Source organism: Garra rufa, chromosome 7 (assembly GCF_049309525.1).
Source record: "Garra rufa chromosome 7, GarRuf1.0, whole genome shotgun sequence".
NCBI lineage: Eukaryota > Metazoa > Chordata > Actinopteri > Cypriniformes > Cyprinidae > Garra > Garra rufa.
The window spans coordinates 42,410,190-42,429,374 of record NC_133367.1 but is presented as its reverse complement, the minus strand read 5'-3'; the positions used below and the strand labels follow the sequence as shown (position 1 = coordinate 42,429,374).

The 19,185-nt window shown below is 34.4% G+C and overlaps 1 protein-coding gene across 1 annotated transcript in view; it reads left to right on the top strand.

Moving 5' to 3' along the window:
• LOC141338175 (rho guanine nucleotide exchange factor 3-like) overlaps positions 1 to 19,185 on the top strand; it is an 89,315-nt gene that overhangs the window by 11,059 nt on the left and 59,071 nt on the right. The window contains exon 2 of the mRNA XM_073843731.1: positions 14,956 to 15,022. Coding sequence (XP_073699832.1) covers positions 14,956 to 15,022 — 67 coding nt within the window. The remainder of the gene's footprint in view (positions 1 to 14,955; positions 15,023 to 19,185) is intronic.

The window sequence follows — 19,185 nt, the reverse complement described above, 5'->3', positions numbered from 1 at the left end:
GCTCTATGATCCATTACGTTAAATATAGTCTGAAAATCTACTGAGATTTGAAAATATATATATATATATATATATATATAATATATTTATATATAAATATAATATATATATATATATATATATATATATATATATATATATATATATATATATATATATATATATATATATATATATATATATATATATATATATATATATTAGTGGTGGGCCGTTATCGGCGTTAACGTGCTGCGTTAACGTGAGACTCATATCGCGCGATAAAAAAAATATCGCCGTTAATCTATTCTCAAAGTTGGGTTGGGAGCTGGGTCTAAACTATGTAAGCTGTGATGACCTTCACCTTGATAGTTTAGCGCAGATGACGTATATCTAGTTGAATTGCAATGTAGGGGGCGAGAACGAGTCTTCAACTTCTGTGAAATTACCACATCAAATGAGACGTGCAAACATGGATGCAGTTATGAAGCCGCTTCAGGGCAGGTGCGTGCGTTGCTAGACCCTTTTTACTGGGGCACGTGCCCCAGTGAAAATCTGCTGTGCCCCAGTAAAATCTCAAGTTTGAGTTATAATTTACTTTGATAATCCCGAAATAAAGACATTAAACTATATGCAACAACTGAATTGACGCTTCTAAAAGCAACGCAGTTTATTGGAAGATGCACGCAGATAGGCTATCCATACCCGCGCGCCTGTATATTTTACTGGAACGCGCACGTCGTACAGCCTTTTGCGCAGAAGTACTTGGTTACACAAGTTTGTATAGTTAATTGTGTTGTAAATGCAATTGTCAAGCAGTTTGTAATGCATTTTGGAAACAGGAGATGAGCGCCTGGTCTAATGCGCCACCTGGCTTGAGAAACCCGTTCTCAAAGACTTACTTTTAGTCATTATTTGGGTAGCACACATATTCTGAATGCCTTCAGAAGAATTCAAATTAGCCATTTTAATCTAGATTAATCTAGATTAATTTCAAGATTTAATCTAGATTAATCTAGATTAAAAAAATTAATCTATGCCCACCACTAATATATATATATATATATATATATATATATATATATATATATATATATATATATATATATATATATATATCTTAACATCTTAATTGCTTTGGTCCCACTGCAAAATTACAGTTTAATGAGGTCAAATGTCCATGCACTGTCTAAGCTCATTATGTAATGCATTATATAATACTGCAACATTTATCCAAGACCATGTTTTCTGTCATTTTCCTTAATTTTTTGTGGTAATCAGCATAACAGTAAAACACAAACGCCATAGACAGCATTTAAAGTCAAAGTCAAAAGTGATTTGAAGGATACATTTGGGACCTTTGTACCTCTCTATCTGGCAGTGGTGAGGTAAAATACACAGCTTCAAGAGATGACTTTAATAGATGTCATATTTGTAAGGGCAGGATGTCTGACGGCTTTCAGGGTGAGGCTCTACAGTCCTGATGTCATGGCTAGTCCCGCTTCGCCAGCATGTTAGTCAATGCACTTCTGTGTGTGAGACTCCAAGCCCAAACAAATCTTGAAACACACACACAGAGAGAGTCATGCACATCATGACCATTACGCAGCCTATACTCATGAGCACATGATGCCAATCAGACTCTTCATGGAAACAAATTCAAAGAAAAACAAAAGTCTGAGCCCCAGTTTGATGTCTTTATAAATGCATTTAAATTATTATACGATCTTTAATCCTTTTATTCTTTGCCATTTCACACACAAACATATCCCGTATGAAACAGAAGTTTATTCAAGTGGGCTATTAGTAAACTTCTTTTAAACTAAAAAATAGGAAAATGTACTTGCAGTCTAGAAATGAGCGTCTCAGATATATACGTCTCAGAAATATACTTAAAATGGCATTTAAGTGTACTTGACTTATACTAAAAAAAAGTCAAAGTATATTTGAGCTCTACTTGTGCTCTGAGAATCTGTGTTTTCACTGTTATACGTGATATTACACATCTTCTGAACAGAATTTACAAAACACAAGTGAAGAAGAAACCGAAACAACAGATGTCTTTCTTTTGGTGTTTTGTGTATTCATATATTCATATAACAATATATATATACCAATTAATGCCTAAATAGGGACATAGTAGTATACTCAAAGTAGGATGTAAAGAAAACTTATGAGTATAATTGCAGTATAAAACTACTAAACTAGTAGTTTACTAAGACTATACTTTAAAGTGTAGTAAAAATGCATAAAAAAGTATTTAATTAGTAAACTATCAGTATATCTATACGTTCACTTTTAGTATACTTGCAGTACAGACTGAAAACATAGATGTAAACTAGTTGTGTACTCAAAGTTTATACTTTTATACTTAAAGTATACTTTTATACACTAGAAAGTGAGCCAATTTAGTCCCAAGGAGTATTGAAATGGTACACTTACAAGTATACAACTAGACTGATATTTGTGTACTTATTACATGAAGTATACTTAAAAAATATACTTGAACTTTACTTAAGTATACTTACTAAAATAAACTTGAAGTATACGTATAAGTATAGTTTAGTGAGTTCCTTGTGTTTGGTTTGGGAAAATTGAGTTGTGAAGAGGAAACAGCTGCATGTGTGTTTCCTGTACAGGTAAGGGTGCAGAGATCAGGAAACAGCTTCATGAACTCCCATCTCTGAGTAATAGCCAAAAACTATCACCGTTTTTCTTGTGCTTTAAATTAGGGGTGTGCGATATGACGATTTTTAGTCGTGGATGATTCAAATGTCTCCACGATCTGCTTTTGAATAATTATGTTAATATACAGTGCTACAGTGTGCCTCCGTCTCAATATACTGTTCAACATGACATACAGTACGGACCAAAAGTTTGGACACACCTTCTCAACTTTTGGTCTGTACTGTAGATATGAATTCAACTGAAAAAACATGTGGAACAATATCTTTCAGGTGGTCAAATAGCAAATAGTGGAGCTCTGCAGCCACCTACTGGTAAAAGTTATTTGTAGTTGTTGTTTTTTTTACTTTTAAAACTGTATTTTCCAAAAAATGGGCAAAAATCTTGCACTAAACCATGTGAAATTATCCATGTTATCCCCATGAATTAAAGTTAGAAATGTGGGTCTTTTATAAAGTGTATTTTACATAAAAAAGCAGTTTTTGTATAAAAACTAGGGCCGGGACTCGATTAAAAAATTTAATCTAATTAATTAGAGGCTTTGTAATTAATTAATCGAAATTAATCGCATTTTAATCGCATATAAATATTTGACCTGAGAACAGTGAGAATTAAGATTTTTACATGGATTTTTAGTATACCATTGAATAATGACTGAATACATAAGCTTAAGCAACAAAATATTGTTTATTTTTGTTCAACCAAGTCCAACAGACCAATGCAATATTGCCATTAAGTGTAGCAAGAGGCACGTTCTTTAACGAGTCTTTCATGTCGAGAACTCTGCTCTTGTGTTTGCTTAATTATGCATTTAAACGTTAATGACCAAACCTATCATTATAAATGTTGCTGCACATGGAATATAACGCGGATAACATTTAAAAAATATTTTTTATCAGGTTACACACTGATTATTTATCACGTAAACCCCTTTCTCTACCTGTCCGTTGGTCGCGTATATCCTCCATGTTTGTAGTTTTTTAACACTTTTTATGCGTGTTTGTAGTTCTAATCGAATCCTCGTTCACGGCGCAGTGTGTTGCGGGCAATATTAGCAGTTAAGAGTGTGCATTGATCGTTAAGTAGTAGACCATCCGGGAATCTTTGAAATAATTTTTTAAACATACTACGATTTGGGACATACAATACTATTTAGGACGGACGCAGCTTGTCTAAACGCTAGTTGGTGCTCCAGTATAATCGGTCCGCGGAATCTCATCCAGTAAGAAACGTTCCGCGGTGCAAAACTAAGTGCAATTAAAATGCGTTAAAAAATTTTAACGCGTTATTTTTGTGTAATTAATTAATCTAAATTAACGCGTTAAAGTCCCGGCCCTAATAAAAACCCATTTAAAAAATATTTATTTATTAATTTATATGTATTTAAAAAATATCACTAACCCACTGAAAACTGCACAAATGTAGAGTAAAAACTTTAATAAACAGAAAAATATACAGAACAGACCAAAAGTTTCACTCACGGGACACTGCATGTATTCCTATTTACAAAATTACAAAACTACATCATTCGCATTTGCTTTAAAGCCTTGCAGGTTAAAATAATGTTATTTCGTCTGTGTGCTATAAACGTGTCAAACAGCGCCTGATTACTAAACTAAGCTATCTTTGGTCTCTGATTTGCTAATTCTGTCAAAAACACACAAGGATTGCATATAAACACAGTTGGTTATGTCTAAAGTGAAAGAGTGAAAGAGTGAAAGTAAACAGTTGTGCGTCTGTATATTAGATACGTGCAGCTCTTAAAGAGACAGAACTAAACATGCTGCCGACAGTTCACCCAAAACTTTAGTCACTCACATGTTGTACCAAGCCTCTATTAGTTTTATCTTGTGCCGAACACAAAAGAAGATATTTTGAGAAATGTGGATAACAGTAGCACTTTGATAGTGGGAAAAAAATAAATACTATGGGGACCAGCAGCTGTTTGGTCCCACATTATTCAAAATACGTTTTATGTTCAACATGTTTGATGCTTAAAAAACTGTAGAGTGAGTAAATGATGAGAGAATTGTCATTTTTTGGCTGATGGTAGGCTAATAAAACAAAACACAAAGGAAAATCGCTCACTGCTCTTGACTGAATAACTTCAGCTGCTTTAATACGAGTCAATGTATGATTTATGCCTATAGTGTATATAGTGTTTATATTTGTTTATTCAATTTCTTGAATGCTACTGATAAATACACCCACTGTACCTGAAAACTAAACCACAGTTTGTTTTATTTGTATATTATGTGTATTTGTAACATCTAGCCTGTCTTTGCTTTTATTTTTTAATATCAAAGATAAAATGACAGAGACAGAGATTTTTATCTTCGCTCACTTTGGTCTAAGCATCTGCCATTCTTACAAAAATCGTAATATGATACATTTGCTTCTTAAGTATGTTATAAAATGAATGCAATAATTATTTTTTTAGAAAAGTAACGGGTTGCTGTGACAGATGTATTTGCATGTCTACGGAGTTTGAAAAAGTCTTTCAAGGAAAAACATTTCTTCATTAATTAAATAGTGTGAAAGCAGCCCGAGGGTGACTGCTGTGCGTCAGATGATCTGACACTGGATGGCTTTAGTCTGAGAGGAATAGAAGGGATCATTATGCTCTGCTGATATGAAATATATAACACTTAATGTTATTTGCTGGACAGCTCGGTTTGAGGTTATTGCGGATAAGGCTAATAGAGAAGTTCAACAGAAGAGACACTCTTAAAACTAAAGCTGCTTTAAAGGGTCCTTCACAGCATTATTGGTTCCACAATGAACCATTTAGTCACCTTTTACCTTTTTATAATCTGAAGAACCTTCTTTTGCACAAAGAACCTTTTGCAGACCATTTATGGAACCATTTAGACAAAAAGGTTCGTCAATGGCATCGTGAAGCGCCTTTATTTTTAAGAGTGTACATATAGATAATGTTTTGTGTTCAGCTCAGTCTGAGGATGTAGTTACTGAACTTGACACCTGAGTGAGCTCATAAAAATACTTATTCAGTGCAAACTAAGCATAAACTAGACTAGGGAAGTGGTTGGAAGACTCAGACTGTCATTTTGGAAGTTGATGTTGGATGTTTGCCACTAGATGGCAGTAAATAATCAGATAACTGATGTAACTATGAGCCAGAATGGCATACTGTCATAATTACAGCACAATGCATACAACATTTATTCACACACCTGCAACATTTCTCACAGTTTATTCGTTATAGGTTAGAAAACTGCAATACAATATGATAAGAACTCAAAGTTAAACTGTGTCAGAACAAATTCGTCTTGATAATGCCAGATAACTTAAAACATATTTCTAGATGAGTAAAAAGTGTGGTCTAAATTCTATTTTTTCAGATGTTGTCAGCTTTGTTGGGTAAATATCGTATTCATATATGTAAATGGAAAAAAATGTATTTCTTTGTGAGTTTGTTCAAATGTTTCAGAGTTTTAAGTATTTTAAAAATCTAAGTAGAAAGTCTGAAACTCTTTGCCTCTCTGTCTCCAAATATTTATTATTGTAATATACTTTATTTGATATTTTTCTGTAGATCCTTACAGTTTTTCCCCCCCTTATTCTTGCTGTATTGTTGTAAGTATAATATTTTTGTTGATTCTTTATAGTATTAATGGTGGTTGTGCCTTATGTTGTTCCCTGTCTTGTTATGTACATTTTCGCAATAAAAAATAAATTATTGTCTTGTTTTCAGAACAAGAAACAAGCAAAATAATCTGTCAATGGGGTCAGAAAAATAATTCTTTTTCTTACCTCATTGGCAGATTATTTAGTTTGTTCTAAGCAAAAACTCACTTAATTTTGACTAGTTTTTTTCTGAAAACAAGACAAGTTTTACTCATTTAGAAAATTCTTCTTGATTTAAGAATTTTTTGATATTTTGGCTGGAAACAAGACAACAGTTCTAAGTAAAAAGCATTTTTTGCAGTGTATGTAATGGATTACATAAAAAATGAACCAAATCAACCACAAATGAGCTACAGTTAGTATAACCATATACTAGCAGTGTGCAATTTTGTTTAGTCTGTGGTGTAAAAAGGTAACACTTAAGCAAAACATGGTCAGGTCAAAGTGTCTGAATCATTTTTATTCCATGGAATGTCTAGATACTGGATTCTGATTGGCTGGCAGGTGTGCAGTAAAACCGTTTAATGCACAGGTAGTTCCAAGTCAGTTATATCACCGTTCTATAGACGGTTTCAACGGCAACAACATAAACAAACGTTACTGCGCATGAGCGCTTTTGTGGCCCAAACTTAACTTCCGGTAGACATCCAAATAGAATCAATAACAACAGCTAAGTCCTTCTAGAGTAGATTATTTTTTTAATAACAAGCGAAATATGTTGGCTGCGTAAAATTAGACTGATTTATTAAAAATGCAAACTCATTACTTCCCAGTAGGAGGTGCTTTAAGCACGAGAAACGAGGTTTCCCCGGTAATGGCAGCTCTTAATTTAAAAACGCTGCCTTATGCAGGATGAAATGAAAATGACATTTTCTAAAGACAGTCTTTCTTCAGAAATACAGTGATATAAAAACACCCACGCCTGGGTTTGATTTTTAAACGTGTATTACGTTTATTCAACGAAGTCTATTAACAGATTAATTAATTAGTCTATTAATTCCAATTTCCAATTGGAAAATCAGTCGGTTTTTATATCGTGGCAGGTCGCCACAAATAAATAAATGTTTGGGAAACACATACCACAGCACAATAACCTGAGACCAACTTCATTACTCATTATTAGCTGCGTTTGTAGCCCGCGACACGAACCAGACAGATAAACAAACACAGACCGGAAGTTAACTTAGGTCCAGGCGCGTGCGCCCGATGAAACCGTCTATATTAATGCGCTGCTTTAATTTATGCACGCAAAAGCACACAGAGAGAGAGAGAGAGAGAGAGAGAGAGAGAGAGAGAGAGAGAGAGAGAGAGAGGTCGGAGATCGCATTTGTGCTGCGCACATACATAATTTCTTGTCAGCGTTTGCCTGCGATCCTTATTAAAATAGCCTAGATACTAGATCGCTACATTATATTCCTCAGCAACGGGGTGGTAAAACTGCTGTTTTTGAATGAATTGTTGTTTGTAGAGAGAGACGCACAGTATGCAGGCAGGTAACGTTACGCACACACACAACTGTCATCTCTCTTGCCTTTACACTCTCTCTTGGTCGATCGATAATCTACTGAAACAAATGCTATATTTCATTCAAATAAATGTGATTTTACCGGACTATTTAATCTCTGAGTCTGATTTGAAGCGGCCAGAATGCTAGAGCTGCGTGTTATAACTGACGAAAATAACCGTCTTTTTTATCCATTCAGTCAAATTTTGCGCTGCAAATATCAATCCTAGTTTTAATTTGTCTATAACCATGGAATAAGCGGGATAATCAACGGTTTGCCGTGCGTTAAAGGATTTAAAATGCACTTCGCGGAGGCAACCACCCTCCGCTTCGCGTCGGGCGGTTATTAGCCTCCACGTCGTGCATTTAAAATCCTTTAACGCACGGCAAACCGTTGATTATCCCTTACTTGGTCCTAAATGGTTCTTCTATGGCATCGCTTGAAAAATCTTTTAAAGCAGCTTTATTTTTTAAGAGTGCACATGACATTTTGATTTACAGTATGTGATTTTTTTGTTTGCATGCATTGATTTAAAACATTTTTTTATAATGTGTATATATACTACTAACAATAAACAATAATTCGTTATATTTATAAAGCACGTCTCACACTCAGTACACCTTTAAAAAAATGAGTGAGAGAATTTGTCTTGAGGAAACATGTAAACAAAGGCAATTTATCCACAAAACTTATATAATAACTTACTGTTCCTTTACAACGAGGTTCATTAGTTAATGACATTAGTCAACGTGAACTAAGAATGAACAATAGCATTATTAATCTTTCAGCATTTACTAATGCATTATTAAAATCACAAGTTGTGTTTGTTAACATTAGTTAATGCACTGAGAACGAACATGAACAAACAATGAACGACTGTATTTTTATTAACTAACATTAACAAAGATGAATAAATGCGGTAATAAATGTACTGTTCATTGTTCATTTATGTTAACAAATCTAAACACTGGATGAAGTCAGTTTTTAAAATTCTTGTTTCATTTTTTTTTTTTTTTTTTTACATATTAGATTCAAATGTTTTTACAGAGGGGATTTTGTCCTTTTGTCACTCAAAAACTTTGAACAAACAAAAAAACATGTATTTTTGTACCATTTTGGGGAAAATAAGAAGGTTGTATAAAATCAAGCAAATTACATATGAACAAATCCCTCTGTAATTTCCTTCAGGATATAGACAGGAATAGAAATGTAAAGTGTGGTGTGTGTAAGTGCTACTGAAGTGGAGATTTACTGTATGGCTCAGTGTAGGAGAAAAAACTCTTGGCCTTTAAAAATACGTATTGTAATTGAAATCTATTGACACAAATAGATAAAGTGCTATAAAAGAAACACTTAACATTTGTCTTTTGGATGTTTTCCTTCCACTAGTCTGAAAAAACACATCATGAAAAACAAAATAGCCCAAAATCCCAAACTTGACAGGTGCATGAAAAAACAATGTTTTTGCCTGCAGTGTCTCCCCTTAATGTAATAACTAAAACTGAAAATAATAATAATAATAATAATAATAATAATAATTAAGAACTATAAAGACACATTTACCAAAAAAAAAAAAAAATCTAAATCTGAAACTACACTGCTTTCCTTTTTTTTTTCTTGTTGAATATTGTGTTTCTCTTGAAGTCCAACCAAATACGGATCAATTATTATTATTATTATTATTTTCAATTTTGCACTGGATTTTCTGTCCAATTAAAGGAGTAGTTCACTTCCACAATGAAAGTTTCCTGATAATTTGTTCATCTAAAATGTTCCCTCAGTTGAAAAGAAAATTTTGGTTTTTGAGGAAAACATTCCAGGATTTTTCTCCATAAAGTGGACTTCAATGGCAGCAACAGGTTGAAGATCCAAAATGCAGTGTCAATGCAGCTTCAAAGGGCTCTGCATGATCCCAGTCGAGGAATAAGGCTCTTATTTAGTGAAATGATAAATAATCTTGTTTTCTGTTTGAAATTAATTAGTTTTTCTTACCCCATTGGCAGATTATTTAGCAAAAAACCCCTCATTTTGACTTGAAAATCCTTCTTGACTTAAGAATTTTTAGATATTTTGGCTGGAAACAAGACAGAAAAGCATTTTTTGCAGTGTTTGTGTGCTATTTGCACAAAAAAATGCAAAAATCAATCTTATTTCAAACAAAAAACACAATTTATTTTTCGCATCGGCAGATTATTTTGCTTGTTTCAAGCAGAAACACACTTAATTTTGACTGAAAACAAGACAAGTTTTACTCGTTTAGAAAATCCTTCTTGATTTAATAATATTTTAGATATTTTGACTGGAAACAAGACAAAAAATCTAAGTAAGAAAAGCATTTTTTGCTGTGTTTGTGTACTATTTGAACAAAAACTGCAAAAAATAATCTTATTTCAAACAGAAAACACGATTATTTTTCTTTCCCCAATAGCAGATTATTTTTCCTCTTTCAAGCAAAAACGCTTAATTTTGACTAAAACAAGACAGTTTTTACTCATTTAGAAAATCCTTCTTGATTTAAGATTTTTTTTAGATATTTTGACTGGGAACAAGACAAAAAAAATCTAAGTATGAAAAGCATTTTTTGCAGTGTTTGTGTATTTGAACATAAAATGAAAAAATAATAATCTTCTTTCAAACAGAAAACACGATTATTTTTCTTACCCCATCGGCAGATTATTTTGCTTGTTTCAAGCAGAAACACACTTAATTTTGACTTGTTTTTTTCTGAAAACAATATTTTTTACTCGTCTAGAAAATCCTTCTTGATTTAATAATGTTTTAGATATTTTGACTGGAAACAAGACAAAAAATCTAAGTAAGAAAAGCATTTTTTGCTGTGTTTGTGTGCTATTTGAACAAAAACTGCAAAAAATAATCTTATTTCAAACAGAAAACACTATTATTTTTCTTTCCCCAATAGCAGATTATTTTTCCTCTTTCAAGCAAAAACACTTAATTTTGACTGAAAACAAGACAGTTTTTACTCATTTAGAAAATCCTTCTTGATTTAAGATTTTTTTTAGATATTTTGACTGGGAACAAGACAAAAAAAATCTAAGTATGAAAAGCATTTTTTGCAGTGTTTGTGTACTATTTGAACATAAAATGAAAAAATAATAATCTTCTTTCAAACAGACAACACGATTATTTTTCTTACCCCATTGGCAGATTATTTTGCTTGTTTCAAGCAGAAACACACTTAATTTTGACTGAAAACAAGACAATTTTTAATCGTTTAGAAAATCCTTCTTGATTTAATATTTTAGATATTTTGACTGGAAACAAGACAAAAAATCAAACAGAAAACACGATTATTTTTCTTACCCCATTGGCAGATTATTTTGCTTGTTTCAAGCAAAAACACACTTAATTTTGACTTGTTTTTTTTTTCTGAAAACAATACAATATTTTTTACTCGTCTAGAAAATCCTTCTTGATTTAAGAATTTGTAGATTTTGGCTGGATGTTAGTTTATGTTTACATTGAAACATTTTTCTTGCTATGCCACTGTCAGTGTTTGTAGTCTATAATAGTTGTCCTGAATGTCTAAGCTGTGTTACTTTTAACAAAGTCATGAAACTGTTAAGGAGTCAGACGCTCATAATTAGACCTGCTGTGTGTCTTTTCTGAACACAGGAAATCCAATCATGTACATGTATTCAGTTCTTCATCCTGTCTGCTCCTACAAACCACATCAGTGTCTTTAGTCTGAGACTAACCTTGGCAAGTTTCCATCAGGTGGTCAGTGTGGCTGGTACTGTATTTATAGTAGATCAGTATTGATTGAACCAGCTCTGCTGTGTATATGTGTGTGCAGTCTAATGTCTTAATGAAGTTAAACTGCTGAACGGTAAGTCTTGATAATGCAGTTCAAATACAACCACAAACAGTTTGTCCTCTGATATTATTTACAGGTGCACTTCTAAATAAGCCACGAGAGGCCGTGTGAAACTTGCTTGAGACAGTCACACCATAGGATGATTTTGAGATTTGGCTCAAAAATGTAAAAAATCGAATAATACGTTCAAACAATTTACAACAATTTAAATAACAATATTAATTCTATAGAATTAGGAGTCTTTTGAATGTTCTCAGCAACCTATAACTCACTGCACAGATCTTGTTTACCCTTGTTTCGTGGGAACCTGTATTTAACGTAGTATGGATAATATTGTTTTACTGTCCAGTAATTGTAGTAAAGTTGTCAGGTGTAAGCGTGAATCTCCAGGACTGACTGTATTCTGTGTGGCACATCTGTGTGTGAGATGTAGCTCAGCTTGAGAGTCTGGATGAAGTTATCGTGCTGTCACCCCAGTAGCTTGAATAAACCAACTCGAGGATCAGTCGGGAGCTGGAGAATGTGGCCAGTGTCTCAGTGGGAGGCGTCTTTAAATGCTGATAAAGTGAGGAGGTAATGGCCAGAGGGAGGAATGTGAGCCAAAGCTCCTGCCAAAGCAGAAATACTGCTCCATGTTGGACCTTTCTGCAAAATAGTTTGTGGGAAAAAAATTTACAGTCAAGCCCGAAATTATTCATACCCCTGGCAAATTCTGACTTAAAGTTACTTTTATTCAACCAGCAAGTTTTTTTTTGACCGGAAATGACACAGGCTTCTCCCAAAAGATAAGAAGACGATGTACAAGAGGAATCATTGTGGGAAAATATGTTTCTCAGCTTTTATTAACATTTGAACAAAAAGTGTCATGTCCAAAATTATTCATACCCTTTGCAAACTGTCACAGTCTATGAGAAAATCCAAAGTTCTATACCATTCCAAATAGTCCCAGCTGTTCTAAAGCATCCTAATTACCCTGATTCATTGGGAACAGCTGTTTTAATCAACTCAACAGGTGAAAAACAGAAGCTCTCTGCTGTTGGTTTGTGGACAGTCATGGCTAAGACAAAGGAGCTCACTGAGGACCCGCGGCTGCGCATTGTGGCTGCTCACAAGTCAGGAAAGGGCTATAAGACCATATCTAAATGTTTTGAAGTTCCAGTGGCTACAGTGCAAAGTATTATTAAAAAATACAAGACGTTTCACATTGTGAAAAATCTCAGAGGACGTGGTCGGAAGCCAAAAGTGACACCTGTGCTGGCCAGGAGGATAGTGAGAGAGGTAAAAAGAATCCAAGGATCAGCACCAAGGCCATCCTGATGAATCTGGGCTCTGCTGGTGGCAACATCTCAAGGCAGACAGTCCAACGGACACTGCACACCGCTGGGTTCCACGGACGCAGACAAAGGAGGACACCACTTCTCCAGATACGGCACACAAGAGCCCGCAAATGCTCATCTGGACAAAGAAGACGACTTCTAGTCAAATTGAATTGTTTGTCCACAATGATGTAGCCTTCATTTGGCGTAAAAAAGGAGAAGCCTTCAACCCTAAGAACACCATCCCCACTGTCAAACATGGTGGTGGGAACCTAATGTTTTGGGGGTGTTTTTCAGCCGGTGGACCAGGGAACCTAATCACAGTAAACGGCACCATGAAAAAGGAGCAATACGTCAAAATTCTCAACAGCAACATCAGGCAGTCTGCAGAGAAACTTGGCCTTGGGCACCAGTGGACATTTCAGCACAACAACGACCCAAAACACACAGCAAAAGTGGTGAAGAAATGGTTAGCAGACAAAAACATTAACGTTTTGCAGAGGCCCAGCCAGAGTCCTGACTTAAATCCAATTGAGAATCTGTAGAGGGAGCTAAAGATCAGGGTGATGGCAAGGAGACCCTCCAACCTGAAAGAGTTGGAGCTCATCGCTAAAGATGATTGAGCAGAAATACCAGTGGAGACATGCAAAAAGCTGCTCAGCAATTATAGGAAGCGTTTGATTGCTGTAATAGCCAAAAAAGGCTTTTCTATTGATTATATAAATAATTTTGGACATGCCACTTTTTGTTCAAATGTAAATAAAACATGAGTAATATTGTTTTCCACAATGATGCCTCTTGTACATCGTCTTATTATCTTCTGGGAGATGTCTGTGTCATTTCTAATAATAAAAAAAAAAAAAACTTGCACATTGAATAAAAGTAACTTTAAGTCAGAATTTGCCTGGGGTATGAATAATTTCGGGCTATTTATTCTATTTACTTGTAGTTTGATTTTCCTGGTTTCCCGCTATGACTACTATCATTTTCAAGAAGCGAAACAGTACAAATACATTCAATTTATTCAAAACAGCTGAAAAAAACTATATTATCCACATTTATTGATCGAGACCATTTTTTCACATTCAACAGAATTGGCTTTTGAATTAAGAAAACAAAATGACTCTTGCATGTGTTGTTCATCATGAAAATCTTCACAAATGAACATGATTTTTATCAATTTTGAAGCGGCAGAAGTAAACAGCTGAACATATATAAACCAGACCTTTTTCTGATATATCAGTGTGTCATTAGTGTTAAATTGACGTTTTCTTAATGAAACTAGGCATTCTGTCAGTTTTAAAATGTCACATTCGTGTGGCAGTACAGATGAATCCTGCAAGATCAAATATTTGGAGAAGCATGAGCTAAAAGGCTGTTTCTCAGCGGCTTGTCACAATAGCTAGCGGCACAAAACACAATGTCTGTCATTACCTGAGGTTCTGGGTCAGAGAAAGTTCACTCAGCCTGTCCGGTCTGCCGCATAGAGACTGTCTGTCTGTTGACAAAACTGCGGTGAATGAAAACGTCTCCATGCAGGTGAAAATCCTGGATGGTTTCTGGACAATATCAGGTGTCTAATGTGTCTTGCTGAAACGCTAAAGTGATTTTCAATCATTCAGCAGCTCATCTGTCATGTATTTTGACTGCATTATTGCGGCCACATTGGCATCACGTCAGCAAATGTAGACAGATTTAAGCGACCATCATGTAGCTTGTGTTAACCACAGAGCTGATTTAAAACCCATTCAAAAAGCCATTGGCAATAGGGTGATGAAACAAGACATACTGAAATGCTAAGTCGCTTTCTAAAACATGCCATCCCTGCAGTGCTCTGTTGAAATGGCTGGATTTAATTTCTCCAAAAAATTAAAAATCTAACTTTAGACTGCGTCAGTGTCTCTCTGTGAGTCTTGAGCTTAATCTGATCACTCCATCCATCCGATGCTCTTTCTGATGTCTTGATCTTGTTTTCTCCCGCCAGGCCGATGTTGCAAAGGAAGGAGTCGTTTTCCCTCGTCTCTACATCAGAGAAGTGGCTCTTCAGTGGGGTGAGTTATGTTGTTGTTGTTGTGCTTCATTCACAGGAAGAGTGCATACACAACAATAAGTGTTCTTCCTCTGAGTTTGGACATCGGTTGATTTGCAGCGTTATCTAACATAGTAATGCAGTGTCTCCCGAACCTGAGAACCTGAGACGAAATCACATTCAAAATTTGATCTGTCAGGTTTGAACCGTTTGTTTTTTAGTTTATTAGAGTGTCTCGGTGCGTTTGTCCATACAATGAAAGCCAATGGGGTCCAATGTGGTGCAAAATTTCTTCAAAATATAATTTTATGAAGAAATAACTATGCACAGGTTTTAAATGACATGAGGGACAGTAATTAACGACAGCATTTTTACATCTTTAACCTAAATGGCGTGTTTTTAATATGGTAAGAAAATAAATATGTAACCCTGGACCACAAAACCAGTCATAAGTAGCATTTTATGCCTTAATACCATCAGGATATTAAGTAAAAATCATGTTCTATGAAGATATTTTGTACATTTCCTACCGTAAATATGTCAATTTTTATTTTTTATTTCATTTGAACAACTTAAATAGTTGTTATCTCGGCCAAATATTGTTCTAACTAACCCTACATCAATGGAAAGCTTATTTATTCATCTTTCATAATAGATGTGTGTTTCAAACCATTTTTGTGGAACTTTTTCCAGCTTTAAAATTTAATTTTCAGCTTTAAAATCCACTTCAGACGTCAGTTGCAGAAAAGCACTTGTAGTAAGTGGAGTTAAACAGGTTAAATCCATGAAATAAGAGAAAAAAGATATATTTTTGTGCCTTTTGATGTCAAAATCGAACACAGTCGTCAAAGACGCAATTTGACGTTTAAGTGGACATACTATGAATGCAAACTGCTATGAGTATTTTACTTTTAAAGCATAAGTTTGATTTAAACAATATTCACATATGCTGTTCATAGGGGACGTATTCTAATAGCTCTACGGTTACAGCATGAAATATTATTTAAACCTATTAACATTTTTTAATTTTATCTCACAATTCTGACTTTTCTTTCTTGCAAATGCAAGTTTATATGTCCTAATTCAGACTTTACAATTCAAAAATAGTGAGTTCAAAGCCAGAAGTTTGGGATATAAACTCCTATTCTGAGCCGAGCTGCAAAGACAGAATGTTCCTTATTAGAATTGTGAGATATAATCTCGGAATTGTGAGAATAAAGTTAGAATTTTAAAATATGAAATCAAATGTAACTTTTTTTATTCTTTTATTCCATGGCTCCATAGACTGACCGTCATTTTCTGCCTCCACAAAAAAATCTCATCCCTGTTTCGGGATCTAATGTCAATTTTGTTGAATAACAGTGCTTTTCGCTGGGTGACAAGCTCTTGTAATAAGCGGAGAACATTTTGAAAATGACATCTAATCAATATAATCTGTGATCTTTTTTAAATCTAAATATTTTGTACCGTATCTGTGTAATTCTCTAGCCGTAAAGACTATCCCTCCCGGGTTTTCAGCAACCATGATATGCACACAACCCAAATGTTTACAAACCTATAATTGGTCCATATGTGAGTCTATAAATTGGCAGAATATCTGTCATTTCCTTTTCTCTTTCATCATGGCCCAGTGATAACCTGGTCAAACAAATGTATGCCACTGAATATGACAGAATACAGAAACAAAACCCCAACATAACTAACTTTCCAAATGGGAACATTAACTTGCTTTCATAACCAGCATTTTAAGGTCCGGTTCTCGTCATTAACAAACCATTACACTGCAAAAAAAATGCTTTTCTTACTTAGATTTTGTGTCTTGTTTCCAGCCAAAATATCTAAAAATCTTAAAATCAGGAAGGATTTTCTAGACGAGTAAAACTTATTGTCTTGTTTTCAGAAAAGTCAAAGTCAAAATTAAGCGTGTTTTTGCTCGAAACAAGCTAAATAATCTGCCAATGGGGTAAGAAGAATAATCTTGTTTTCTGTTTGAAATAAGTTTTTTTGTTTGTTTGTTTGTTTACCCCATTGGCCGATTATTTTGCCTGTTCTAAGAAAACACTCACTTGATTTAAGAATTTTTTTATATTTTGGCTGAAAACAAGACAAAGCATCTAAGTAAGAAAAGCATTTGCATTGTTTGCAGTGTAACAATGGCTTTTGCCTCAATAAACTCCTAATTTGCTGCTTATTAGTTAGTAAGGTAGTTATTGGGTAGGACTAAGGATGTAGAATAGGTGCTTTATAAGTTCTAATGAACACCCAGTATGTCAATAATAGGCATGCTAACGAGTTAATAGTGAGAATTGTTCCCTATACTAAAGTGTTACCAAAATTACTTACCTTAACTTATCAAAACAGAGCCCATGTTGCAGACATTAAAATAGTTCAGTTTTGGATTTTAATGGCAAAGTGACTAGATTTCATTTAGATTGTTTATTAAGGTTAATTTAGTAATATGTTTGGAACATTTTATGCTTGTTAAATTGAAGCTTTTGTTTTTTAAAGTAACGACCAAGCGGCCAGCAGACCTAGATAAATGTGCGCTGTTAGACGCATATCCAGTCGTTTGTGCGGAGGGCGAGCTTTGAAGGACATGGAAGCACAAGCACAATCACTTGCATTTCTTTCTAAATAACAGTGGAAACCTAAAATACGCCATCATTTTTTTCTCGTAAAGGTAAGAGTAATACATCATTTGGAACTGCAAAAGGTCTACTTTTATTTGTGTACGCTCAACCAAACGTTGTGCTTTTGTAAAATAGCTAAAGGAAGCAAACATGCGCTTTCTGCCGTCTCTGTCTAAAGGAGGAGCGCTTCACAAAAATGATCCGGAATTTAGCAAATATTTGTCTCACAGACATGATAAATGTATCTATAGAATGCTTTAAATTACTAAAACCTGTCTTCACATTTAACATAAAAAACAGCAAAAAAACGACTTCAACTCTAACTGGCTGATTTATGAGAAAAACAAAACAATGTTGGGAGAGTTATAGGCTTGTTGGCTTTTCTGAGGTGTAGGCTAAATGTTACGTTACTTATTATGACTTACTCACAAAATGTTTTATTTAGGTTTTTTTTTACTCTGATTGATCGATTTCATTCATTTTTAACATGCATTCAAATATTTTTTCATGTTTATTTCATGCTGCAAATCAGTGTTGTTTTCGTCAACGATGACGATGACGAAATCATTTAGTTGACGCCACTTTTTTTCATGACGATAACCAGACGATGACGAGATAAAAATGGCTCTTTGATGACTAAAACATGACGAGACGTGTGTGAGTTTTCGTTGACGAGACGAGAATAGACGAAAATGTTAGTGGGTGGTCCGTCAGACGTTTAAAATGCATGACATTTCTGCTTATTGTGCATGCCAATCAAAACCTAAAACGTATCTGCCGCTATGGCAAGCCGTTTTAGCATTAAATACTCTTTGCTATACTAGTATGGCAAGCCGTTTTAGCATTAAATACTCTTTGCTATACTAGTATGGCAAGCCGTTTTAGCATTAAATACTCTTTGCTATACTAGTATGGCAAGCCGTTTTAGCATTAAATACTCTTTGCTATACTAGTATGGCAAGCCGTTTTAGCATTCCATCCTTGTTTGTCTTTTATGTTTTAAAACATTCCTTCATTATTGTAATTATTGGTGAAAATAGTTGATCCGGAAGCTCACATTGTGTTGAACTATAGATCTGCTATTTTGAGAACTTATAAGTGACACTACCCAACAGCAAAATACTTACTGACCTACATTCATTTGTTAAAAGACTACTTTTTCCCCTTTTTTGACTAAAACTAGACTAAAACCTTTTTGACTTTTCGTCAACTAAAACTAGACTAAAACCTTTTTGACTTTTCGTCGACTAAAATTGGACTAAAACTATCACATATAGAAGTGACTAAAATTTGACTAAAACTAATAAGCATTTTAGTCCAAAAGACTAAGACTAAATCTAAGATGGTTGTCAAAAACAACACTGCTGCAAATATTAAAGAGGAAAAGATCATTGATTCACATGCCGCTTGATCTGAGGCGAATACTGTGGTCTATCTACAAATTGAAGAGCGTAAAAACACATTTATTGTTTGTATTCATCATTAAATTGACAGAATTTATAAAACCAGCACCCATGCTTCAAAACATACCTAACCAGCATATGCAGTTTTTTTC